Raw genomic sequence first — 26,789 nt, 5'->3', positions numbered from 1 at the left:
CAGTTGTAACCTGAGAATTTGAATATTCCCTGGTATGACTGAACAATACCTGCCCTTGTTGACTTAGTTTGAATGTTACCTGGACAGGAGACGCTGAGAGCGGCTGAATATATACGGTAACACACACTCTCTTTATATAATTTTATTTCTAATACAGGACTTTGTTCGGTTAGTTGGGATGATTAAGTAATGTTTTTAACTTATTATAGTGTAGTAGTGAGCACGGTGCGGTTACAGCTGGAAATTTGTGTGGAAATGTGTTGCTTTGAAAATGAAAGTCTAAATTATTTTTTTGGTACTTTTGCTCACTCATATTAGAAGTTGTTTTATAAGGTCTATGTCAACTGTCTCTTTATTATTCATTATCTTTTGGTAATACAGTGCTTAATATTTAGTAAGTTTTCTAACCAGCCACCTTAAAATGCCATTGAAGAGTCTTTTAAGTATGAATTCAACCTAAGACTTGATATAAAATGCACTAAAGGTACAGTGGACAGTGTGTGAGCACTTTTATGCTTCATTTATAGATTTAGGCCATTTTTATTTTTGTATTATGCAAATAGTTACGCCCAGCCCGTGTGGGCTTACCAGACAACATAAAATAAAACAAGCCGGCACCAGAGTCATACTTACTGTCTTAGAATATTGAGAAAAAAGAAAATGGAAATATAAATTTGTTCTTCATGGCAGACAATTTGGAGATGCACTACCACACTGTTGACCACCCACTCACTGTTTTTGTTATTCCTCCTCAGCCATAAATGGATAACATGACAGGCATCACGACAAAGAGTCTTTTTATTACATACTTTTAGTCTGCCTTTTTTTAATTGTGAAATGTGTCCATGTTCCATATTACAGATAAGAGAGAAATATGCAAACAGAACCTGGGAATCGATTTGCCTATATAGATTTAACAATGTTTTCATTTGAGAAGATTAACCCAACGCTGTCTGCAGAGTTATATATTATACCTCCACTGTATTGTGTTAATTTCACGTTGAACAAATTATGCTAAAGAAGCCTGCTAAGTCTCATAATATGATAATTGCACCCATTTTGTTATCACTTCATTAAATGGGCATTAATAGTGGTTTTAGCAGGGTCCTGCTACATCGACTACTAAGTTCAGAACGCTGTTATCAGCCCATAAGGTGCCAAGCGGCAACCTCTGGGGCTTAAAAATGAAGCCAAATGGAAGTGCTAAAAACTGCAGTTCCTAAAATGGCCACTTGAGGCTGGTGCCAGAAGCGAGGCAATCCCCTTAGACCCCCATGTTAAAATGCCCAGCTTTACAGCAAGAATAAACATGTTTACAGCCTGCTACAAAATAGTTTTGGTCTCTATACCTAATGTCAGCATTCATGTCAACTGTACAGGGGGTGAATCTTTATATAACTCACTCACTCACTTTTATTAAGGCCCAAAGTAATGCATAATTAAGGATGGGCCGCTTTGAGTAACAGGCTGTCTGCTGATAGTTTCCTTGGCCTCTTAGTCAGATCCAGCCCTCGCTCCTGTGCTACCCTTTTGCCCAAATATGGTCACTTCTGGCTCCAAAAAACTAAATGGTTATGGCTGAATTGCCGAACTCGATGCTTTAAAACAGGAGTCCACAAACCAATGGGTGACGTCACGGTAACAACAATCATTATTTTTAGTCTTTGTTAAGTGGGAGGTCTAGGTACCGACATTGTGTGGTTGGGTTTAGAAAAATCAATTAAAATACCTATGCTTTTTACTAATGTAATGTTACATGATATCCGTTATATAGGTAAAATAAGTCAACGCTGACTTTTGGTTTCACACAGGACATGAACCTTAATCTCCTGGGTGAAAGTCCTGTGTTTGTTTGACCCATCCACTACCATGTACAACTCCCTCCAGAGGTGGACTTTCTCACTCTATACCAACATTACATCACCTGACTTCCTACGTCAACGCATAAGATCTTTTATACTCCCTTTTTGCGCGAAAATTGATACATCCATTTAAAATGTAACTGTGACTACCCTTATGCTCCCTCTATGTTGGCATGGATACATCCACCAGGGGGCTGCACAACTTTTACCTCACCACTGTTCAACTCTATTTCCTGTCCAATTTCTTCGAAGCTGTTCCATAGTTACTGTTTGTCTTTGTGCCCGAGCAAAGTAACGTCACACAGATGTTAAAATTTTTTGACCAACTCACATAACTGCTCTACAAAAAGTTCTGCCATTTTTAAAAAGTCTTCATCATGTCCAGTGGTCTGGTCTCGCTTGAATTATTGGCTACACTGCCCCCACAATTTCCAGTGGTATTGCACCATTTCATCAGTATCCTTAAGCTCTCAAATGAGGTACACAAATATAGATGAGTCAGCATGACATGAACGCAGATTATGGACATGTCTGCATACGTATCGAACCTTAACAATGCCTTAAGGGTAAACACGGCCATTAATAGGCTGATAATGGCCTTCTGAACCGACTAGCTGGAGTAGCAGGACCCTTTTAACCCTGTCTATGAGACTGGTAACCACTAATAATGCCTATATAATTGGCACATTCAGATGTAACTGCATGTACTGAACATTTTGTACCCTGAACATGCATAAACATACAGTAACCCAAATATCAGACCTATGATCTAACAGCAATCCACTCATTCCCTGTGTCTCTTCAGCATCCATCATGATTTCCCCAGAAAGCGAGCTGGAGATGATAGCTACAGAGCTGAAAGCTCTTTCAATCAAGAGACAAGAACTTCTAGAAAGAAAAAAAATGAAATCCATTTTTCAGGAATTGAGGAATCGGATCGAATTCAAACAAACAGGTGAAGTATGAACGAAAGTCTCAAGAATGAGACAGATGTTTGCAACATGAAAATGAAGTGGCTATCTCAAGTCTTTTGCATATTTTTGTTGTTTTTTTTTTGTTTTTTTTGCCTCCGCTGTCTCACATGTATGAGTATGTAATTATTTTGCCAGAGGGCGAAGCGGCATATCACCACGAGACTGACAGCATTGATGCTGACCTGAAACACCTAACAGAAAAGAAGCAAAAGCTCCAAGAAAGTCAAGAGAACATCTTCAAAGATGAAAATAATACCAAGAAAGGTGAGACCAACTTTACTGCGGCAAATTATTACTCATCATCATAGTTTGGTTTTGTAACTTTTTTTTTCTTTTTCTGTTTTGTCAGAGGCCAGTTTCACCCCCAGTGAGATCACTATGCCTGCTGAGCCTGAACCCAAAATATTCTATGTTGAGCCTCCACCTAATGTCCCTGGTGAGGACATACAGATGCTCCATTTGACTGTTCAATTTGCCTGTCACACTTGTAGTCGTCACATCTAGTGAGAACGGACTTTATAATTGAGAAAAACAGATCATTATTATTTTGTTAAAGTGAAGTTAGTTGATTTTGAACATCATTTTACATTTGGAATAACAGTATGTAGGGCTGACAACAGAGCACATGAGGATGTTACATGTCTGTCTCCTTCAAAATGACTGTCAGAGTGCCTCTACCCCCTTTCAGTGTGACATTTTGAATTATAATGTTTACCATGGCACACATGAACTCAGTTAATAGTTCCAACTGTGCGGTTTTCACTGGCAGAATTGGAGGCTTTTGACTATGGCCCCTAAGACCCCAATACATTGGTACTTCTAAAAAGCACTAATTAAAACAGAAACAGAAAAAAAAATATAACACAATGTTGTTCAGTCACTCGTTCTGTCACACCTGGAGTACTGCCGAGTCATCTGGTGAAATGCTGCTCAAAAACCTAAAAAGCTTCAAATTACACAGAACAGGCAGCCAGGTCAGTTCTTTGTTGGTCTTATTGTGCCAATGTGAGATGTATAATAGACCATCTTGGCTGACTGTGGAGGCTAAACTAAAATCTAGCCTTTGTCATTCATGCATAGTGGCACCTCAGTTTTTTGGTGATAAACTAGTATATAGTGTTTTTTTGTCATGGGTATGTGACACGTTTAATTGAGCACTGGTCTTCTGGTCGCACTATTTTTTTTTTAATTACAATTTATGTTACAACACATTCTCACTCTGACCTCGTCACACATCACGATTGGTCATGGACTTTCCACATCCACATATGTGCAAGGTACCCTGGGTGCGTTGGCTTGTGACGTTCTGCCTGTTACACGCATTGTCTTCTTTCAAAATTTATTTCCGTTTTCACAGGAAATTTAACATTTTCATACAGTCTCAAAATAAATAAATTTAAGTTTTTTCCCCTTCAACAACAAACTCACATGGTTGGGTTTAGGCAAAAAAAACAGGGTTTGGCTCAAGGATCTTACGGGGCATGAACAGCGCCCTCTCAGGTGAAAGTCAGTATTTTGTTGCACCCATCCACTGACCATGGGACCCTCGCCGCCTTCATTTTCGTCCTTTTTCCGCCATGTTTCCCCCTTATGCTACCAGGTGCTGTTAAACTGTAATGGCAGCTAGCCACGTATCATGCAGATGTTTTTCGGCGACTTCGGAATGAGACCAGGCTCTACCATGTTTTTTAATTGCTACTAAAGGGTACTCACATTATTCCAAGTGCCCTTTTCATTCTGGAGGGTTTAGAGAAATAATGAGCAAGATGTTTGATGGGAAAACTAACATGAATTCTCCCTGTTCTTTACAGCCCCTACAGTGATTCTGGACATGGAAAAACTTCCACCATGTCCATGCAGGACGCAGTGTCCAGAGTGCAAAAAGTTCATCATGACAGAGACCTCTACCTCTGTCAGCTCTGTCACCTGGCTGGTGTGTTTCATGACAGCTCTGATGGGGTATAAAGCCATTCCTTTATCCTGGTGAAATATTAATGAGAAAACAAATCACAACTTGTTTGGCCTGTTTCTATTTGTGTAGCTGGTGTTATGGTTGTACATTTCCAGGTTTGTTGACATTTTATTTTGTTCCTCTTCCTTCTTTTGCAGCTGCGTGGCTGGCTGTTGCCTCATTCCCTTCTGCGTCGATAGGTGCAAATCTACCATACACAAATGTCCCAACTGTCGAACATCAATCCGAGTTGTTAAACAACTCTGAGAGGGAAGCAGCTGGTGAGAATGGTGATGTAATGTTTCAGCGTTACAGAGGTTATCTGACTGAATGTCAGTGGCTGAGGATGTTTGTCAGCTTAAACATTCAGGTGCAATGACTTTGGTTTAATGGAGCACATGTCAGAAGGAACATGCAGTGGTGAGGTGACTAAAGTCTGCCTGTATGTAAATGTATATTACATAAGGTTTTCAGGATGTATCTGTAAATTCAAACTGATCTTTTACCGAACTAGAACATCAGATCAATACTATCAATGACTGTAAATATACTGTAGTACTTCCTGTAGTAAATCATGTAAACATCCAGTCCTCTCTTAAGGCTTACAGATGTGGTGAGCTGTTTGTTTCTTCAGCAAAACTACAAAATTTAAGTCTTCTTGTATGTATAGTTTTTATTAGAAGCACAAAAGGGGAAATGGCATACTGGGGTTGGTCATAGGCTTGTGGTGAAATCCAAAATAATCTCTGTATTTACAAAATGACTAACATAAAAACACTGTGTATAAAACTCATACAAAGTCAAGTCGATTTTATCTATACAGCCCAATATCACAAATCTGCTTCAGGGGGCTTTACAGTATGTACAACATTATGACACCCTCTGTCCTTAGACCCTTGATTCAAATAAGGCAAAACTTCCTCCAAAAATTCTTTAATGGGGAAAATAATGGAAGAAGCAGTGGGGAGAGAGAACCAAGGACAGCATGCACACATGGGGTAAAGAGAGACAAGAGGTGAGGCTGAATAAAGCCGATCCAAAACATCTGGAATGTGGCACAAACGACCAGGACAGAGAGAGAAGTCCCAGGATGGCTAATGATCCAGCATTACCAGAAGTTGTCTTTGTCATGACAAGTTGGCAATAAATTTGTTTGGGATGTCCTTACTATGACAACTTGACATTAACCAGGATGACATTACCAGAAGATGTCTTTATGTTAATGTCAAGTTGTCATTATAAGGACATCCCAAACCAATTTAATGTCAGCTTGTCATGACAAAGACGACTTCTGGTGATGTCACTTTAATTAATGTCAAGTTGTCATAATCAAGACAACCCAAACAATGTCAACTTGTCATTACAAAACCCGAATGACACTTAATGACAGCAGTCATAAACGTTTATGACATGTACATAATGTTTATGACAAGTTCATGACAGTGTCATGTCACCCTTATGTAGACACCTTCAAGTAAAGTGTTACCAGAAAGTTCAACCACAACAGTCTTAAATCTAGTGGGGACAGTGTCAAAAACAATATTCAGCTTGTAGGTTCCAGGAATGACCAGAGACCACCAGTTAAGATAATATTTAAAAAAAAGATCACTCAATACAAAATTGTTTAGTTTTACTAGTATAGTAAAGGCAAAATATTTCTCATTCCAGCACATAATCCCCTGACAGGATGACATTTGGATAGCCTCATGAGGCACGAATGTGCTGACAGGAAAAAAAAAGAAAAAGTTTTTAAGTCCTTTTCACAAAAAATCCCTCAACATTCAGATGAGTTTGTCTGCACTGGATAACCTACAGAGCCAGACAGTGAATTCTTAATAGTAGCGACCTTTATGCTCAAACACACACAACCCACTGCCCACAAACTATCCTGCTTTGGTGCATCATGTTGTGTAAAATGGCTACTTTGACACCAAATGCTATTTTCTTCATACCAGAAGTCATCTTTTGCCATTTGCTATGATAAAAAAGAAATAATTAAAAACCATTCAGACAACAGACTTTACTTGCTCAAGCTGATTAGATTCAGATGTGGCCAGCAGATGTCACTACAGCACAAATGGACTGCAATGTATTCTTATTTCTATGTGAGGTGATTGAATAACTAAAATGAGAAGTTGTTCATACTGATGATGGATATTGTTATTTTTCTGTAAGATGTGTCTGTACTGCATGTATGTTGTTAGATTGTGATGCTGCGCACAAAGATTACTGTCTGGTATGCCCTGCCATTTCTACACTTAATAATAAACTACCTAAACAAAAACCGAGTTGACCTTAACTCAATTAATCACTTCGAACCCTTTAAGAGTCAATGAATGATGTCGCAAGAACATTTTATCATGATCCATTTAGATACAGTCTTTACAGGGCCTGGTAAATTGCTCATAAGTGGTCGTAAGGATTCTACCTTTTAAGCTCATAGGACTATTGGCTGTACAAAAAAGCATGTGCAGTATGTTTTACACAATGTACAGATGCACACTGGACATTCAGAAGCAGTAAATACTTGGTTGGTCATGCTGGTTTGGTCAGTGTGTGCAGTGGTACATCTGGCGTATGCTTCACAATCAACATATACACAAGGAACATGTGTGTTTACAATGTGTTGTGATAGAGGTTATCATTCCAAGACAAGAGTGAAGTGAACTACATGACATGACAGCCCCCAGCTACATGCAGCGTTCGTCCGTTATTGAACCAGCATTAGGACTGATTCCTGCTCCTTCAGTTATTATGTCAGACGATGTAATACTGTACATTCATTATGATCAGACGACGAAGAGAAAGCAATAACATGAGAACAGATTGATAACAAATCTGTGGCATAATTTAAGATTGAAATTTTAAAAGCTACTTCCACTGTCAGCTCAGTCTGCCAGTACCAGTCATAGTTTATGTCAGTCTACAATCAGAGACCTCAGAAAGAGCAACGCTGGAATTTCCAAACTGATGCAGCACAATTAGATTATTACTGAGTTGATGTCTACGACCAGAAGGCAAAGCAGAGCTGCCCCAACCTCTGAAAGCTCTTTTTTCCATACAGGAAACAAAAGCTTTTGTCCTTTGCGTAAAAAAAAAAAAAAAAAAAATATCTGAAACTGTCTGATGGGTGTAAGAATTCTCCTTGACATCAGTCAGACCCAGTTCAAGTGCAGTTCATGCGAGTCCAGGAAGTCAGAGGAGAAGACGCCCACTGGCGTTGACATGTCCAAAGGGTTGGCCCCCTCTGCTGGCACAGACAGTGTAAAGTCCAGCCAATCCATATTGTCCATATTGGAGCTTTGCAAGTTCAAAGCAGAGGGTGATGTGCTTTTATTAAAGTCCACCTCCATGGTATCCACAGGTGAGTGTAGCTCCTCCATCAGCTTTAGCGAGCTCTGCGGCTCGGTGTGAGCACCCAGGAGGGTTTCCAGCTGGGCATCGGAGGTCAGGGCCGCCAGGCTGGCCGAGGGGTTGAGCTGCGTCGAGGGCAGCTGGGCCACTTGGACCACGGGTGGAGGGCGGGATAACACTGTGTTGATGGGAAGGGTGGTTACACTGGCTGTCACAGGGAGAGGCTTGTCTAGGCTGGGAGGATCCTGTCTGATGAACGGGGAGATCTCTATAAAAACAAGAAGAAAGTTAGGTGTGAGAATCAAATAATCAAAAGTACTTTGCGCCTTATTTTAAAAAGAAAAGTTGCAGTATCTCTCACCACCACTCTCAATTAACACATCAAACAAGTCGTCCATCTGCTGGCTGGCTGCAGTGGGCCCCTGCAGAGATATAAAAACACCAGTAAATGTTTGAGCGGCTGTGGCAACAATTTCACAGATATTCTGTACCAAACTGTGCATTTATTTGTCACCTGAACAGCTGTTAGCATGCTGCGTGTCTGTTTAACTGCATCCTCATAGCGGGGCGGGTCTTTACACTTTGACACGTGGTTTGTGAATTTTGGCAAGATCAAACTTGGCTGGCTGGTACAGGGAGACTGTTCAACAGGAAAAGACAACAGTCCTTTACACCATATGAAAAACAGGATACATCTGATACAAATCATCATTCAAATGAAGCTCCCACTGTGCAAATAAGCAAATAAACCAGGGCCTCTTAAAAGGCTTTAGACGAAAGATAACGAAAAACAAAGCGAAAGCAGGAGAGACTAAAGGACCCTGTACCTTAGTTGCAGGATCTTTAGGACCGGCTTGGCTAGAGGAGGCTCCCACAGGACATCCACTCACTGGGAATGTGTTGAGTAAGCTTTGTCCTGTGCTGCCCATCCTCCAAGTCTGCAGAGAAATGTAGACAGGTCAGCATGGAGGCATACATTAGGGAATGATTTAATGCCATCAATGTGGTGTAATGCTCTCTGCATGCACAGAAAAGTAGTGCATACAATGCCAATTATCTTTGTAGGAGCAATTAACATTTGTGTTGTAGTAACCAAGCTCTCCGGAGGGATAAATACTGGGAATTATGTGCAACCTAAATGCTATTTTAGCAATGTTATTTGATTTTCATTGGACCCTCTTCAGTTGAAGCATCGCCACCTTTTACCCCACTACTGACTGTTTGCAGAGTTCTCATGAGTGTTCTCCTCGGTTAGCATTGAGTTGTGGTTTCTGTTGCTAATTCTGGCTTGGTAAGCGCAGAGAGACGACAGAGGGCATTCGGGGCACTACTGTCAGCCGTCACTCAGCGGCTGCTCCACTAACCCAAGTTTCCACAAGCCTTCTTTTGATATGAAAAGGGAAGGATTTCACCACCCAGCTGAGGCCTGTTATTACTGCGGCAACACGAGAGATGCATTACCCATGATAGAGCGTCAACAATGTAAAAAAAACCAAACTGATGTGTGACCAGCCAGTGCCAATAAAAACACTGACGCAGATGTTTGATGTGCAGCCTAATCTGAATTTACTACATCGCAAACAGAATTTATGATTTCAGGTGCACACACGTAGCTACAGATGTTCACATACAACTCTTCTTATTTCATATTTCAAAGAAATCCAAAACTACAAATAAAAAATCACAGCTGACAGCGATGACTAATAAAGACATGGGCCGAGGCAGCCTGTGCAAGCATTCGTGTGTTCTCACCTTTGTCGGAGGCTGCGTCTGATTGCTGCATTGCTGTTGTAATGCTGCTGAGGCCTCTATTTTCTGTGGCACCTGTCCAGAGGTCTGGATGAGGCCTGGGGCTGCACTGCTAACAGTAGTGTGTAATTTAATGCTGTTGGCAGGGAGCTGGATAGTGACTGCTGAGGCAGGACAGGATGCAGGCAGGAGGATCTGAGCTCCAGCCTGGACTGGCTGCAGGCTTTCGGGCTGCTTGATAGCCTGGTGGCTGATGATGAACTGATTGTGAGCAGCCAAATGGCACTGATCTGCCACCTCCTCTTGTTTGATCAACACTGGCAGACTGGGAGAGCTACAGGACGCTGAGCAGGTCGATGCGGTCCGATTTTCCTCTTTGACCTGGATGGGAGCAAGAGGGCTGAGCTGAGGTGGAGAATCTCCTTGCTGGCTCCTCTTCTCCACCTCCAGCTGCATCTTCAGCTCCTCCACCAGCTTCTGCTCCTGCTCCAGCTTCCTCATTAGCTCCTTGATCTGACGCTCCTTCTCGTGGAGACGCTTGTCCTTCTCAGAGTCCTTCGCATAGGACCTTGTTTCAGTGGGACACTCCTCCTGTGGAGCTCTCTGTGGTGAGTTCACACAGGGAGCAGTGTGAGTTGGAGACAGAGCATCTGAATGCTTGGTGGGACTGTCCGCCATACTGTTATCCTCTATGCCCAGACTGGACACTTTGGAGGCGATAGGGGACACAGGAGGTGTTAACTTTGTGTTTTCTGACTGTGAGGCTGCTGTGGCGGCTGTTGCCTCAATAGTCTGGATGTTAGAGTTCTCCTGATACAGCTTCAGTCTCTCTATCAGATCTGTCTTAGTCCCAGAAACAGGCAAAGATCTGAGTTTTAGTTCCATCTTCAGCTCGGCAACCTGTAAAGATAACAGAGTATTATAAAACACCTCTTAAAGTTAGCTTGTTCTCCTCCGCAGCATGCATGCATATAGTCAGACTGTGTGCAAACGGCGACGTGTCACCTTCATCTCATCCAGATTAGCTGGTAAATGATCCGGTTTGCGGTTCGTCTGAGTGTGCCGGGCCTGCACAGGAGCAGACGCAGTGTTTCCATTTAGAACAACAGTGGAACAGCTGGTTTGTACCTCAGTTGTTGGTCTGTTGTAATGAAAAAAAAAAAAAAAAAGATGGGAAGAAAAAGGGAGTACAGATTAGAGAGGGAATCTGAACTATGATCCATTTTTCACAATCAACAGCTTCTGTGTAGGAAGCCATGGGCAGGAAATGTAAAGTATTTGAGATGAACAGCAGCTGTGGTCAAACAGTTATTACTCTGTGTAAAACTGGGTGTTAACTTTTGATTCAGTTTGTGAAAGGAAACATTTATACTTTGGCGGTGTCTTGTCAGATTAAGTAATGAACTCAACACAGGAAGGTTAACTTTATGGGTGAACCCAATCCTATCTCTGGCTGTGATGTGTTAATAAATAGAGCCATACTTGAGTGTGGCGGGCAGGACGGCCTGGTAGCTGTACTGCTGCTGCTGCTGCTGATTTAGGATCTGAAGCTGCAGGAACTGCTGCTGCTGCTGCAGGAGGCGAGCGTAAGCCGAGTCCATCAGCACTTCATTGAGCTCCTGCTTTTGGTCCGGGGGGATGTACTGATGGTACTTTAACTTTTTCACCCGTGGTTTGGGCTCTTTGCTCTTTTTGCTGCGGCTTTTATCGCCGGCTGGCTTGGGCAGGCTTTGCTGCAGAACACAACACAGAAAAGGGGCAAGTTAAAAGCTAAGAGGACCATCTGGTAGATATTTGATCCCTGTGACTGATCTCAGTCCAGTTTATCGGGGAATACAGTTAGCGTTGCCAGTACCAACACTGCACGACTTGGAAGTGATGCTGGACTTTTATAGCTTGAGGCATTAAGGTAGAACATTGTTCTGACACCCGATGAGAACTGCAGGATGAGGAAACGGGTAGTGGAAATGTGACCTTTATTGTTTTACCACCTGCAGTTACAGGATACACATGAAAACGGTTTGGCATAAGAGCAGCAGGTTATAGCTATGTAACCAGAAACTCAAGCTGGGTTGAGCACGCACACACCCTCTGATTTGTTAAACGCATTCTCCTATTGTACTCCGAGGGAGGGAGGGTTCATCTTATGCTCAGAGGATAACTGGATTATGATAAATGCATAAGTTATTGCTTCACTCCCGTCCTTTGATTTTTGGCTTTTACACAGCCCGAACGAGGAAGGCCAGCCTGTCACTTGACCCTAACTGAAGACAAACTGTAGCTGGCGCAGATTTCGGCACAAGGATTTGTGAAGTGACTTTAAACCCTGTCGTTCTTTGAACTGCATTTAGCTTGGCTGAATGCTGACATTCAGTTCACCCTAAAACTGATATGGTTCTCAGAGTGACAAAACACAGACTCGGTGTCTTCTGACACTGCGTCTCTCGACACATTTCCAAAAGAAACAAAACACAAACACAGTCAATAAATCAGAGAGACAGAGGGCTCAGTACCAGAGGTCAATTTCATGTCAGCTGGTTATAAACATTAGAGAGCTGATAAAATTAACTAAACTCTTCTCAATAACTTTTAAAAGACTTTAAAATGACTTCGGTAAGACTGAAAGAAACACAACAAGCTCACCTTCACCAGAAGTGGCCCCAGTGTGACACTGGGGACAACAGTGGTGACTGGCTGAGGTGTAGATGCTTGTTGCTTGCTTTGTTGCTCACAGATGAGGCTGACCACGTCTGATGTGGACTGTGTGTTAGGTGTTGGGGAGTGCTAAAAAAAGCAGAGACAAAGAGAGATGATCTGTAAGGAGAACAGTGAGGCCACTACGCCTGTTAATCATCATCCCACGCAAGGAAAGAAAAGAAAAGCACCTCAGCTGGAATCATAGAACCAAAACCAGGTTAATAAACACAAAATGTTTCTACACATGATAAATACATTATACAGTACATGGTTATACGCTGTGTGTACATACAGTAAATCAACTGACCTACCAGTGTGCAACCATCCCGAAATTATGATAAGTTACTTCATTCTATTTAAAGAACTGCATAAGCTTAACTTGTCAAGAAGGCTGTTTTTTTCTGCTGATATTAACAGTTCATGTTACGTTCATGTTAAGTTTTACCAGTTTAAGGTATTGGTATACCTGTATGGGGGAGTTTAAGTTAGAAGAAGTAGAAGTGGTCTCAGTCGCTCCAGACTCCCTTGGAGAGGCGGAGGTAGAGCTGGGAGATTGTTGGCTGGCAGGCTGTTGTGGTGATATGACATCACTGCTGTCTTCATCGAAGTTGTAAATATCTGGAGGCTTAGAGCGTTTTGACTCTTCACCTGTGGGACCAGGATCAAACTGAATTTTTAGAATTTCTGACAATTTAGACATGAGCTGAATGCTGTCTGTGCACATACAACATACATACCATTTTTGATTACAGAAGAAAAACTCAAGGTTTTCAGTGACTACAGAGTCAAGAAGCTGTCACATGAATGTACATATGGCAACACAGTAGACATGTAACAATACAAAGAGACTACAGTCATGTTAATAGCTCTGTGAGGTTGTACTTGCTAAATTGAGCGTAGCTTTAGTTCAGGCAGAACACCATGTCAAGCTCCGCTCACATCCCAGCTACATCAGCTGATCTCAAACAGCCAATCAACTGATGGAGCAGCTGATTGATGGAAGGGAGTCAGTTGATAGATCACATGATTCCTGTCTATGCAACCGACTGGCAAATCTCATTCAGGGCACCCTATTTAAACTGCTCTGGCCTGCAAGCCGCTTTGCAACGCGCCTCCACCCCAGCTCCCCTTTTTCACACTGTGTCTGACTTATCAGTGTCATTTCTGTTTGTCATTGTTGCTGGCTCTGTTCTGTTTCCGAGGGATTTTTGCTTCTGCTCTTCCTGCCTTAGGCTTTCCATGTAGGCGCATGGAAGGGCAGGGAGGTTTGCTCTGTCTCTACCTCAGGCTTTGCTTGTTTGAAAATGGAAGGGCAGGGAGGTTTGCTCTCTCTACCTCAGGCTTTCCTCGTATGCACATAGAAGGGCAGGGAGGTTTGCTCTGTCTCTACCTCAGGCTTTCCTCGTTTGCACATGGAAGGGCAGGGAGGTATGCTCTGTCCATGTAGGCACATGGAAGAAGCTTTTTGCATAGGAAAGGAGGAAAGGCAGAGAGGCCCCAGAACAGAGCCATACCACCGAATATAATACTGCAAATGGAAATAAAGTTTTCTTTGACTTAAGTCTTAACTGAACTACAGTTAGCATGCTGATGCTAAGCAGGTATATAACAAGTTTTACAATCTTAGTTTAGTGTGTAAGAACGCTAACATTTGCTAATTAGCATTTAACACAAAGAAAAGCTGAGGCTAATGGGATGTAAATGGTTTTGCAGGTATTTGCTCATAAAGTATTGGATAACGTGATATTTTGACTTGATGATGGTGCTAGACAAAAAGTCAGAGGACCACCAAAGTGATTACAATTAATCCTGAGAGTGACATGAATATCTGTACCAAATTTCACGAGATAGTTCACTAAAAAACAAAAATTTCAACTGTTAAATTTATATGTTTTGATAAGTTGAAACTTAACATTTCTTTACATTTAAAATTTCAGTTTTATGTTGTGACAATGCTGTGGTTAATGTGTGGTTAGGTATTTGCACAAAATCGCATGATTAGAGTTAGGAAAAGACCATGTTTGGGCATAAAATACCTCTTTTGTTGCTACAAACATGGCTGGAAATGTTCGGATTTGTCGTTAAAAATACCCGCTTTTGTTGTTTGTCTGATGGCCACCAACAGTGGTCTGCTGATGACTGCTGCCTACTGGACAAACCATCCACCATTCCCTTCTCCTCTTGATGAAAGACTCAGTTCATAAACATGTAATCAGAACTATGTCACTTTAGAAATGTTGTTATGATAAATATGAAATGTAAAAATGTATATCTGTAGTTCTGTGCAATGCCAACATTTTATCTTGGTGTCTGGGCTGAGGAAAAGTCAGGGTATTACCAATGTCAGTAGGCCTCATCCACCAGGCTCCATGAACGTGTGTAAACAATTTAATGGTGATCCATCAAACAGTTGTCGACATATTTCATTGTGAACAGTCAAACACAGGTGTTATGACATCAATAATGGATAAAACATGACTGATGTGCTGCAATGCTAGCTTGAGTAAACTCCCTAGCTGTCACACTAAGTGGTCAACTGCTAGTGGCGAACATGATACCAAAGTAGGTTAAAACAAAACTTCTGAATGGCTCAAAAGTTTGTCTTCTGATAGTGAGAGTATAACAGCTTCATTAAGTATTTACCATCATTGTCTTCTTTTACAACAGAGTCCACAGGCAGGATGTTCTTCTCCACCAGCTCCATGGGTCCAGGCCGCTGGGAGATCTTCTCATTGAGATCATCAGCCAGTCTGGCCCTCTTCAGCTTCATCTGTGTGGCCTGCAGGGAGGGTTCGGCCTGCGTCTCTGATAAATACACAGAAGGTGATTAGCTGTGATACGACCGGCAGCAGTCGGCCTCCTCACTGCTTTTTCAGGGTGACTCAGTGCAGGCTCAGCTAGACCTCACAAACTTATGTCAACCTCCAAGATATTCATCTGCTTCCAACTTTGTAAAACAAATTTAAACAGGCAATAAGTGCGACTGGATGAATAAGCGCCTCATTCATCTCTCTTATCTAGAAGCCATTACCCAGAAAGAACACACAGGAGGGAGATTACCTTGTAGGATGTGCATACGGACGAGCTCAGAGCGCTCAGGCCTGCTGCAGAGTTTGTGCTTTAAGAAGCTCCCAGTCTGTTAAAAAACAATTACATTAAACATCTTCTGGGGGCATAATCTAGATTTAGATGACTCAGATCATGAGCTGCAGTGTGATGGCATCAGTCTTACCCTGGCTCTCTCCAGGCTGCGGATCTGCTCATGAAAGGCAGCAGGCGTTTTCAGGGCTGTGAAAAGGTGAATCAACAAAATCCATAAATTTTTCTGTTCATCCATGAGCTTCATTCCAGCATTTATTTTTATGTCTTTGTCTTTGTTCTCCTGCATGAGTGCACTAATCTCTGTCCTTGAGTCAAACAGGAAGCCCCAGCTTTACTGACTCAAGCACAGAGATTGCACCATGCAGAGAGTTCCTCCTTGATCTCGCAGAATAAACTCATCCTGCTTTAACCGGGGTTTGGCTCACTGACTAGTCACCTCTGTTATGACGAGCACTGTTTGGTTTGAGAACACACTGGCCGGTTGGTGGGGCAGTCTAAGGAGTGTGTCAGAGGGGCAAAGCAAAACATTCCTGCTCGTCACCTAAACCTCACTGCATACCTACGATAAGTCTTTAACTGTGGGAGCAGCAGAGTGCTTTGGTGGAGAGTGGCTGGGGAGGTTTGTGCGCAGGCCACGCTTGATCAAGCCACTGACCTCCACTGAAGGCTCAGTCGCTGACTCATGTGGCTGTGTGGAGCCAGAGAGGAGCTGAAAGCCCAACTCCAGGAGGCTTCTCAGCAGAGAACAGGACAAAGAGAAAGAGCCTTTTTCTCTTTCTACCTCTCCACCAATGTTATCCGCATAATTCTGTCACCTACTGCGCTCATCTTTTATTAGGTGTAGCACAGGGACTGGGTCTGCTCTATTTTGGTCACATCAAAGGATGGATGGTGTAAAGTAGGAGCTACTTCTTTCTGTTATGGCACTGGTGTGCTGCCTGATGGTTTGGGTTGGGAGCAAGGATCGAGACAGAGTAGTATGGCGAGCTAAGAATCATTATTTTATTGCATAAATTATTAACACTGCAAATACAAATTAAACTTTTGGTAGCCTACTAGAATAATAAAATCAATTGTTTTTTTAGTCCACTATATACATTTGGCTGCAATAAAAATGACTAAGATGAGAGATGAGATGATCAAACTGAAAATATTATCTTATTAGATAAGACATATGTTGACAAAGCTTTTCTCTGGGGACATAATTTGCAGGTAAAAAAGGGTAATAAACCAATATATCACAGTATATGCTGTTGCAATGTTCAGCATATTGCAAAAAAGTTTAAAAAAGCAATAATATTGGATTGGGACTTAAGTATTATGATAATATTGTATCACGGGGCCTCCGCTCCCACCCCTAACTCATGGCTTATCTGTGTTGAAGAAATACTTCACTGCCAGAAAGACAGTCTCTCCATAATACTTAGTCTGAGTGGGCGGAAGTTCGCTGCATAGATCAGCCTCTCATTGGGCGGAATGAGTGAGCCACCCGCTGAAGTCCCGCCCTACCACCTCAGGTTGTGTAGCAGTTTTCAACACGTCCTTTACTAACTTTTGCGGTGTTTGATCTTGCGGGGATGTAGCCATTTTTCTGCCATGGTTCGCGTCCTGTAGGCGATATTTATGTAGCCATGTTACACCAAAACCTGTTTCCCCCTATTTTTGCAATATTTTTGCAAGCGCACCGTTGCTGTGGCACCGCCAAGAACGATTGTGATTGGTTGAAAGAAATACAAGCAGCCGGGTTTTTTGTTCTCCAATCTTAAAGTGAGAGTCGGCGCAGCCAGACCTTTCTTTTCTTGAGAAAGGTCTGGTGAGCGAGACTACATAATACTAGACAGTCTATGCAGGAGAAGGATGCACATATTTTTCACATTGGTGCTACATGACTAGAGGAAACAGAGCAAAAGGGCTGTGGCATTCACTATTGCCCAAGAGGTAGAGAACCTACAACTACCCGAATGTACTGTGCCGCACATGACCAGAAAATGCTCCTACTGGTGGGTGAGGTAATGCCAGCTAGTCTGTTTTTCCACAGGAAACAATATGGCAGCCAGGTGCAACAAACTAACTCAGTTTACAGTTAAATGGTGAGCTAACATATGTTTCTGAAAACATTTGAGAGGAGACATAGGCAACACAGTGACAGAATCTTGGTTCATATTTGATCAGCACTGCTTGGATTTACCTGTTTTTGTTTGGAAACAGTATGGTGCCCACTTCCTGTTCACAAAATCTCACATTACAGCCAAACAGTGCACTAAAATATGTTTCTTAATACATTTTAGGCAGGAAATAGGCAATACAGTTACATAATCTTGTTTTATTTTTGATCAGCACTGCCTAGTTTTACAGTTGAAGTTTAAGAGAATGGCTCTCTTTCAGCTTCTCTCCGTGTCTGTCGTGGCTTCCCACACTGTTATGCTACAAAGCTGCTCTAAAACCGGTGAAGTATTCCTTTAAATGAGTCATTTCCATCAGAGACTATGTGTACATGAGCACAATTACGCATGTATTAGCAACAGTCTGAGCAGTGCAATGAACTTCACACTGTCTAGAATAAAGCAATTAATTCAAGTGCAGACACACGCGATGACATGAAGTCATTTACACAACTCCTTAAAATAAAACTTCCATTAGTAAAGCAATTGGTGTGACAAAAAAAAACTTAGACGTATCAGTATACGCTCCAAAATTAATTACACAGATGCAATGTGATCACCTTATACAAATCCACTAAAAGTGCATTGTCACAAATTGAAAAATAATGTTGTTTACACTGGTCTCGCCTTTGGCACTGCAAATATGCCCTCCACAAGCCATGAAGATGCTGTGCTTGAGTTAGATGTTAGAAAAATGCTTGTATATGTGTGTATATGTATATGCTTATAATAGCAACAAGATAATGTAAGTGATAAAAAAGTAGAATATGTGAGATAACATTGAGGTAACATTGGTCACTTTCTTCTTGACGTACTGAATTAACATCCATTTATTTCAAAGCAAAAGGTGCAAGTTATGTTTTCGTGCGATGCGAATACTCACGCGGCATGATGCCTTGCTCCACAAGCTGCTCCCGACTTCTCCTCTGCTGCAGACAGAGCTGGAGGACTGTGAGAGAGGGCAGAGACACAGAGGTCAGGGTTGAACTTTTACCATTAGAGAGCCAAGTCCGCTGAGTCAACCAACAACCATCTCTGGCTTTAACTGTGAAACCTGCCAGACTTCAAATAAAACAAAGTACTTATTATTTCCCCAATTGATACTCTACCCCAAAGGCCCAACAGAAAACCCTGTTCGCCACCACAGACATCCTATTCACTTCCTGTATGGTTTTAACTAGGGTTGTTAGGAGTACCACAAGTTTTATAACAGTTATACTTGAACATGATTGGCTAAGAGCCTCCCCAATGAGAGTCAATATCTCTGTGTGGGATGCAAATACACAGAAGAGTTTAACAACATAACTACAGTACAGAACAAAAAAAAAAGATAAGAGATTAATATTAGGGCTGCAGTCACATGACACCAGCAAAAGCCAAGTGAGTCATGCGTATTTAATAAACTGTTTTTAATATGTAATCTTTCTTTGGGTGGATAAGCAATGATCAGTTATGTTACTGTGACACATCAAAGACACGACTATCTTCCAGCAGAAATTGTTGAGTCTTGCACGCGGGCCCCACATACAGTGCTTGGATGCTCCTCAGTGTTATTTTCCCATCAGTATAAACTGTAGTAAGATCCCAGTTTAAACATTTACAAACAAGTGAGCGTGGACATGTTATTTCAGTGGAATAACACCACTCCATGGAGAAGAGAAAAAAAGAAGATTGAAGATGAAGGTAATGGGTGATGGTGAGGAATGAGGCGGCGGTGCGTGAGGTACACGAGACGCTGATTGTCGCCGTTGTAGTGAAGCGAAGCCGGCTTTGCTAGGGCTACTCTGTGGCTCGGGGGAAACTGCTACTCCCACTCACACACACACACACACACAAATACACACTCACAGACCTGCTCAACTCTCCTGGGAAAGGCGCTGCGTCTGAACAAGTCTCTGTGACTCACTCTAGCAAAAATAAACTGGGCAGCTGTGAGAACAAGGCCTGGGAACCATGAAATTTAGGGGTAGTTAAGGGGGTGGGGTCTCCAGTCGTACGCAGAGCTGAGGGGACGTTCATGGACTTCCACTGGTGGGCAAGGGAACACAGAGTGACAAGTGCTGAGGCAAAGGGTGGGAGGCCGAGTCTACTCTCACAGCAGCCCATCAACTCTGGGGCAGAGAACACAGTGTGCCTGCCCCGCCTGCTGTGTTTCCTATTACAAACCCAGGCCGGGGGGTTTTGGTCAGCCTGAGACAGATCATACCAGGAGATTGTTAAAAAAAAAAATGCCATTGGTTCCTCTCAATATTCATATCCACTGTGACTTGGAGGAAAAAATAAAAGCCACAGGCAAAGAAATTTATGAGTGCATTTTGCAGCATATCAATAACATCAAAAGCTGCCTTCCAGCGCCACGACAGAATGAAGAGTTTAATTTGAGCATCAGTATGGGGGTACACCTCATGCCCGGGGTCCTCTTCACTTTGTGTCATCTTGTGTTCAACCTGAACCCTGGCTAACCTCTCCATGATGCAAACTGGCTCCGCTCTCCTGCTCACCAGCAGAGCGTAAACAGAGGTTGTGGAGGAACACAGAGAGAGAGAGAAAGAGAGAGAGAGAGGGCTCGGCTGAAATCCCTGTCTACTGATGTAATCTCTAATCTCAGACCCATGTTGTTCTCAGCAAATCATCCCTGGAGGTCTCCCAACAGAACTTTTATTTTATTTGACTTTTCTGTTTTTTTTAAAGAAACGGTACAACAAAAAAAAAAGATAGTCTTTGCCCAGACAAAGCTGACTTTAGTTTAAAAACAGACTGCCACTGGGTTATGTTGACTTTACTGTTATAAATACCAAAGACTCTAAACAGAATCCCATTTTAGCAAAGATCCAGGCATATAACCAGGGACAGACTAAACCATGAAAATACAGATCACACTGGTTTATCAAAAAAGACTTGTGTGTGTGCAGTACCTGGTTCAGATGATGGAGAAAATCAAATATCATGATGTATTTGTGACTTTTGTTGATTTTTTTTTGGACTATTGGGGCTTTCACAAAATATTAACACAATGAGATGTTTAATAAATAATCATTAATTATATGGATATCGCTACTAACAGCTAGAACAGTCCAGTTAATTCAGAGCTTACGTCACTTCACTGTAATGCAGCCTTTAAAACCAGGAAAAGACAACACTTACACTACTATGATATCCAAAATCGAAGGCGATATCTCGTCTCATATCACTATATCAATATAATATCAATATATAGCCCAGGCCCAGTTCACAACCTGCACTCATGTGCAGCAAAAAGTCCGTATGAATTCCACTGAACTGACAGACTTTGTCCTGTATCGTTAGAAACCTGGAAAAAATGAAGTATTGTATAATCAGCTTGTGATTACCGAAAGGGTCTGTAAACATATCGGCTGACATGTTCTAAAATTAAACTTTACCATTACTCATTTTATCCTAAATCAGTTCAGCAAAGCAGAAACGTATCAGCAAGGCCTACACAGTATAAATTAGGTGATTGTTACATAATGATGGAGACTGTGTAGAAGGCAAAATGCAGCTCAACACTGGATCTAACTTGAAAATGAATGATGCTAGTTAATAACTTAAAGATAATTTGTAACCACATCCTAGTGGTGTGTTTTTATTCCAAAGTAAAAGAGCCTAAAATGAAGCCTGACTCAAAGAGACAAGAAAATACACTGGTTTCCTTGTCCATGAGTGGGCGTGTCCTGTGTCTCTGTGTTGGCAAACTGGTCTGGGTTTGGTTAAGACGAGTTTTATATATAGGCAGGTCATGAATAATAATTTATTGACATGGAATTTAAATAAAATGTTGAACCTGCAAATCTTGCATGATGGCTGGGACAGAAAGGAACTTATGTTTGATTACTTCTTGCATGCTATAGCCACATATCCAATACTAGAAAAGCACTCCACCAAGTAGGTGATATTCCCTCCCCCTCTGCATCAGATTTTGCAGCCTGCATCACAATTAGGTTATTTGCATCACTATCATTATTAGGTTATATATGCCTTCACCATGGAGACACTGTGGTGTATTTATTTCGTTTTTATTTTGTACCAACACAGAATATAATATGTTTTTTTGTATTTCTCACTTTTTCTTTTCCAACACAGAACATTAATTTCAACTTTAGAATTACAACAATATTTAGCAAGAAGAACAAGATGTGCTTTCCAGCCACCAGATGGCGCTATTTTCACCGTCTTTAGAAATTGGAATTGCTGCTGAGGCTGTCAGACGATAGACTTTTTTTATTATTTTATCCACTTTGCTTTAACCGATCACCACCAAACATTTTAGCATCTGTTCCTTGTCCCATTATCCACCTTTCCTGAAAATTTCATCAAAATTCGTTCATAACTTTTTGAGTTATTTTGCAGACAAATAAACAAACAGACCAACGCTGGCGAAAACATAACCTCCTTGGTAGAGATAATTATACACTTTTGCTGAGCTTGAGCTTTATCTTACTCTGTCTCAAAATGCACCCTAGACAGCACATTAACATATGTGGTTGGCAAATATTTTTCAAATGTGACTTCATAGCTAACTATAATCTGGAAGACAACTGAAAACACTGGTAACACTGGTTTTACTATAGAGCTGCAGATTAACTGATTAGTTGTCAGCTATTAAATCAATCGCCAGCTAATGTGATAATCAATTAATTGGCTTGAGTAATGCTTTTAAGATATAAAAAAAGGTCAAAATTCTTTCATCCAGCATCTTAAATGTTACTTAAATGTTATTTCCTGAATTCTTTACTCCTCTATGACAGCAAACTGAATATCTGTGGGCTGTTAACAAAACAACACATTTATGGACGTCCTCTTAGACTTTGGGAAACACTGATCGACACTTTTCAACATTTTATAGACCAAACAACAAATCTATCAGTTGAGAAACTAATCAACAGATTAATCAGCGATGAAAAACCCACAAAACCACAGCGCTGTTGTGTTTTAAACAAAAAAGAGTCGACTTTACTGAAGGCCTGCTCCAATCAAACAAACTCACTGCTGGTGAATCAACAAGGAAAATTGAAAAATGATCACAATCTTGATCAGCAGCATATCTGGTTAATACATCTGAATGAAAGTCATTGTGTTTCTACTCCCATTCTACACCATGGTAGTGTTTCAACAGAGTGCCAATACAAACAGTATAAACTGGCTTTTAGACTCTGGCTCTTTTCTGAGGCAACTTTGATTTATGATCCACCAGAGCACAATAGTCTCTCCTGTAAGATTGATGCTTGGCTTGAGTCACCGTGATGAGCTCTACTGTTTCCCTGTCATTTCCTGTTGAGGTTGCGTCTACGTCACTACAGACCTCCTGCCAGTTCTGCCAGCATCAGCAAACATTAAAACGAAGAAAAAAAACTTTACGTGGATAAACAAACAACATAATGAAATGCAGGCAGGTTAGAAAAGGAAAAGAAGAAGCACCTGATTTGAATTTACCCCTGCAGATGGAAGGGGTCTCCACATCAAGGCAGGCCATAGAGGACAGAGGTGGTTTGCTTGGCGGCCAGGTCTGGAGTCCCATGGAGTGATGAGGCCAGTGGAGAACGAGGGAGTCAGGGAGAGAATAGACGCAGCTCTGAGCGAACGACAGCTGGCTCTCAGAGCTGCAAACAGTCCCTCCTCTCTGGCTCTGTGCTGGCCTCAGTGGAGAAAGTGTGTGTGTGTGTGTGTGTGTCAGAGTGTGTGTGAGTGCTCAGTCAATGTCAGGAGGAGGGAACACAGTGCAGCACATGTTAACCCTCTCTGGGTAATTTCTCTCTACTCACAGAGGGCTCATCATCGTACTACAGCGCAAAACCCCGGGGAACTTTTCATATTATTTTTTTGAATTATCAGCTGGGGACCAAGTTGCGCACTGGTAACCAACACATGGTTGATCAAAACAAGCTGTTGGGAACTTTTGAGTGGGCACATCTCCATGAGAAACAGCATGAGTTTGTTTTTTTCTTTTTCTCCAGGAATCTTCGTAGCACTAAATAACAATGACACATGCAAACACATTGGGTCCTCGGGGACATGGAGGCTTATCTCTGAACATTTTTTAACAGTTACTTAAGAGTTTAATGTGACATTTGTAGTGATCATTGATGTCAGTGTTGTTTTCCATTGCAACACCATTGATTTATAGCAGCAAATGTCAGTGTCATCTTAGCTAATGTGTTAAAGGGATACTTTGCCAGTTTTCAACCAGCTTTATGTCATAACAATGTGAGCAGTATGTGTAAATAAACTGTGCTATACTTTCCTCCATCTCACATTTTGTGTCATTCAGTGAAGTTCTGATGGTTCTCAGGCTGTTGCTCGGACTGCAGATTGTACTTCCTCATTCCTGTTTACTCGTGGTCGCCACGGACACAAAGAGTATAGAGCTACCCCCCGCTGAAAATTCAGATCAAACTGTAAAACTATGCAGTGCTGATCAACTACAATCAAAGATTATGTTAATATATTGCTCATTTCTCTCTTAAAATGTTTTCAGGAATATATTTTAACTTAGTGTTTGCCTGTAATTCGAGATCGTTTGTTACCTACCAGCCAGACTCCATACTGTGTATCCTTGAGCCAAACTTTGGGTATGTATTTTTGATTTCTCCTAGCTATTTGAGATTAGTAGGATCTGATAAGTATAAAAACTAAACATTATCAACGATATTAAAGTCCCAATGTCCTCAAACAAGTACTTCGTAATCACCAGCATCTTAGCTTAGTACTGTTGCTAAAATTGGTCCAATTTGTTGCCATACCAAACTACAAACTTTTTTTTATCTTAAATAAACATGTTTCAACCGTAGAATGTGATCAGGTTTTGTACCTTGTCCACTTTTGTGTCGGGATCGGCTGACTTGGCAGAGATGGCTGCCATCTTGTTTGTACATGGATTAGTGTATTGTGGTCTTACTACCACTAGATGGCACAAAAAATGTCCACAAATGAGGACAACAGTTCTAAGTAAAGCAGAATTTAAAAAAAGTATAAGGTGCAGGAAACCAAAAATGTGATGTCCTCATGTAGGGTCTCAGGAGGATATTGTAAGGCTTGTGGAGCTGCAGCATTGATGTATAAAGAGACCTGGATACAGCATTGGAGGCAGGACTCTGGCCATTCGTATGAAAGTTGCTCATTGGCGCATAAAGCCAAAAATGCTCAACTGCTGCGTATAAAATTACCCGCACTGCTTTTGCATCACTGGGCGTATAGAGCAAGGACATTACAGACTGCAACGGACCAAGCAGGTTACTTCCGGTTTAACACTCTGCTAATTTGAATGGGATAAAATGATTTACTCTTGCGGCTCTTCTAGACTTTCAAAATGTTAGCAAACCAAATGGATCGAATTCTGATAGTGGACTGGCTCATTTCATGGAGGTTGTGCCCCTAAAAAATGTATCCACTGATTTACAGATGTCTCTTTCAAAAAGTCTATGGGAAGTCTTTTTGGGCCCAACTCTATCACAGGATGAGCTCGGAAATTGTAATTCCGCTGCTTGGCTTCAAAGCCTTGCGCACATCCTGGGGGCCTGAGCTGCCGCCATATTCCGTTTGAGCCTACAGGACGCCCCCACACAGACCCACCAACACAATGGTTAGAACCATGATTCACCTTATAAGTAACAAGATGTAACCCTTACCCTTACCCTAACCTTAACTGCTTCTCTTTGATCCTAATATTTCATGGCTATAGCTAAATGCTAATGTAGCTTTTTCTTCAGGGCCTCCACTTCCTGACTGAGGAGCAAAGGGAACTGAGTGTAGGTATGGTGGGCAGCCATGTAGCTGGTGGGTGTATCACATAGCTGCTCCAGTTGCAGCATTACTTACTTTGTTAAAACAGCCAAGCTCACATTAAGTCAGCCAGTAGTGGAATCGTAATAGGCTTGGGGTGGCATAGTGCATTAGAGCAAAGGCGTTTTCTCTGGTCATATAGCACCAATTTCAACAATATCTGTGTCTTTCTACTGCACAAACAGCCCAGTTTTGTGAAAAGGCCATTCTTACAGCTGTGAAATACTCCTTTATTCCCAGCAACTTCAAATTGCATGTGACCAGTCATTCAAAAAATGTCATGAGAAAACATTAAAATAAACAAAAGAGGAGTACAAAAATTCACAGAGGGGACAAAGGGGAGGAAATGCAGGGACTCACATAAAAATGTGCTTATTCGTGGCTTACAGCCATGTTCAGACGCAATCCATGACTACAACACACGAACAGGAAAGGAGATAAAAAGGGAATTACACTAATTGTGATGAGTTCCCGTATGTCAGGAAGGAAGGTAAGAAAACACTTAAAGCTAAAGAGCAGGCGTCCAATCCCACAGAGGATCTGATGTCAGGGTGAAGCTACAGAGACGCAGGATGCTCTCAGTCCTCCGGCTGCTCCTGTGATATTGACTAAGCAGGACAATGCATGCTGGGGAGGACCAGACCGCTGTGTTCTGGATTAATAATCAACAGCATGGGACAGGGGACACATAGAGTTGATAAAGTAAATGGGACTGGTACAGTCAGGCACAATATCTTATGACAGGTCACCGCTGGGACTGAATAATGGTGTACAAGACCATAAAAAATACGGGAGAGTAGCTCGAGCGCTTTGGTATGTGGAAAAACATCTTTCTGCATGTCACTCTGTCCGTAAATACGCAGAATTCTTTTGTAAATTTCCATTTCGCAAGAGTGTTGGCCACAGAAACATAACAACAGATTTTATGAATGCCTCATACACCTGTTTTTCCCACAATCAAAACCCCTCTCCTGCATCAGAGACAGCTAGGGGCCTTAACATTCTCATCACAGCCCAGAGCAATACTGCTTCTCATCTTCAGTGATAATTTAAAAGTCTAATTCCCCGTCTTCTACCACAAGGTGTATTAATTCAAGATGTTTTACATTTAACACAAAAACAGATTTGAAAAAAAAAACCC

General features: G+C 41.7%; 2 protein-coding genes across 4 annotated transcripts; one reads left to right on the top strand and one right to left on the bottom strand.

Annotated features, from left to right (window-relative positions):
- Nucleotides 1–35: 35 nt before the first annotated feature.
- On the top strand, nt 36–6,250 carry LOC125879668 (cell death-inducing p53-target protein 1-like). The gene is made up of 6 exons (XM_049561641.1): nt 36–116; nt 2,668–2,817; nt 2,972–3,100; nt 3,186–3,272; nt 4,648–4,795; nt 4,946–6,250. The coding sequence occupies exons 2-6, from the start codon at nt 2,676–2,678 to the stop codon at nt 5,052–5,054; spliced, it is 615 nt and encodes a 204-aa protein (XP_049417598.1). The 5' UTR covers nt 36–116; nt 2,668–2,675; the 3' UTR covers nt 5,055–6,250.
- Nucleotides 6,251–6,402: 152 nt separating this feature from the next.
- On the bottom strand, nt 6,403–23,520 carry mrtfbb (myocardin related transcription factor Bb). 3 transcript variants are annotated; one of them, XM_049561638.1, is made up of 14 exons: nt 23,288–23,520; nt 18,735–18,800; nt 15,820–15,875; nt 15,648–15,723; nt 15,231–15,392; nt 13,054–13,235; nt 12,534–12,674; nt 11,373–11,623; nt 10,896–11,031; nt 9,894–10,790; nt 8,969–9,079; nt 8,656–8,781; nt 8,503–8,563; nt 6,403–8,409 (listed from the first exon to the last, which is right to left on the bottom strand). In XM_049561638.1, the coding sequence occupies exons 1-14, from the start codon at nt 23,385–23,387 to the stop codon at nt 7,943–7,945; spliced, it is 2,832 nt and encodes a 943-aa protein (XP_049417595.1). In that variant the 5' UTR covers nt 23,388–23,520; the 3' UTR covers nt 6,403–7,942. The 3 variants fall into 3 exon arrangements, with proteins under 3 accessions (XP_049417595.1, XP_049417596.1, XP_049417597.1); XM_049561639.1 differs by having other exon boundaries at nt 23,303–23,520; XM_049561640.1 differs by lacking the exon at nt 23,288–23,520 and adding an exon at nt 18,961–19,422.
- Nucleotides 23,521–26,789: the final 3,269 nt, after the last annotated feature.

The sequence above is a fragment of the Epinephelus fuscoguttatus genome, linkage group LG19, assembly GCF_011397635.1.
Source record: "Epinephelus fuscoguttatus linkage group LG19, E.fuscoguttatus.final_Chr_v1".
Taxonomy (NCBI): Eukaryota; Metazoa; Chordata; class Actinopteri; order Perciformes; family Serranidae; genus Epinephelus; species Epinephelus fuscoguttatus.
Note: the sequence above shows the minus strand (reverse complement) of the source record. Positions and strands in the feature narration are given on the sequence as shown.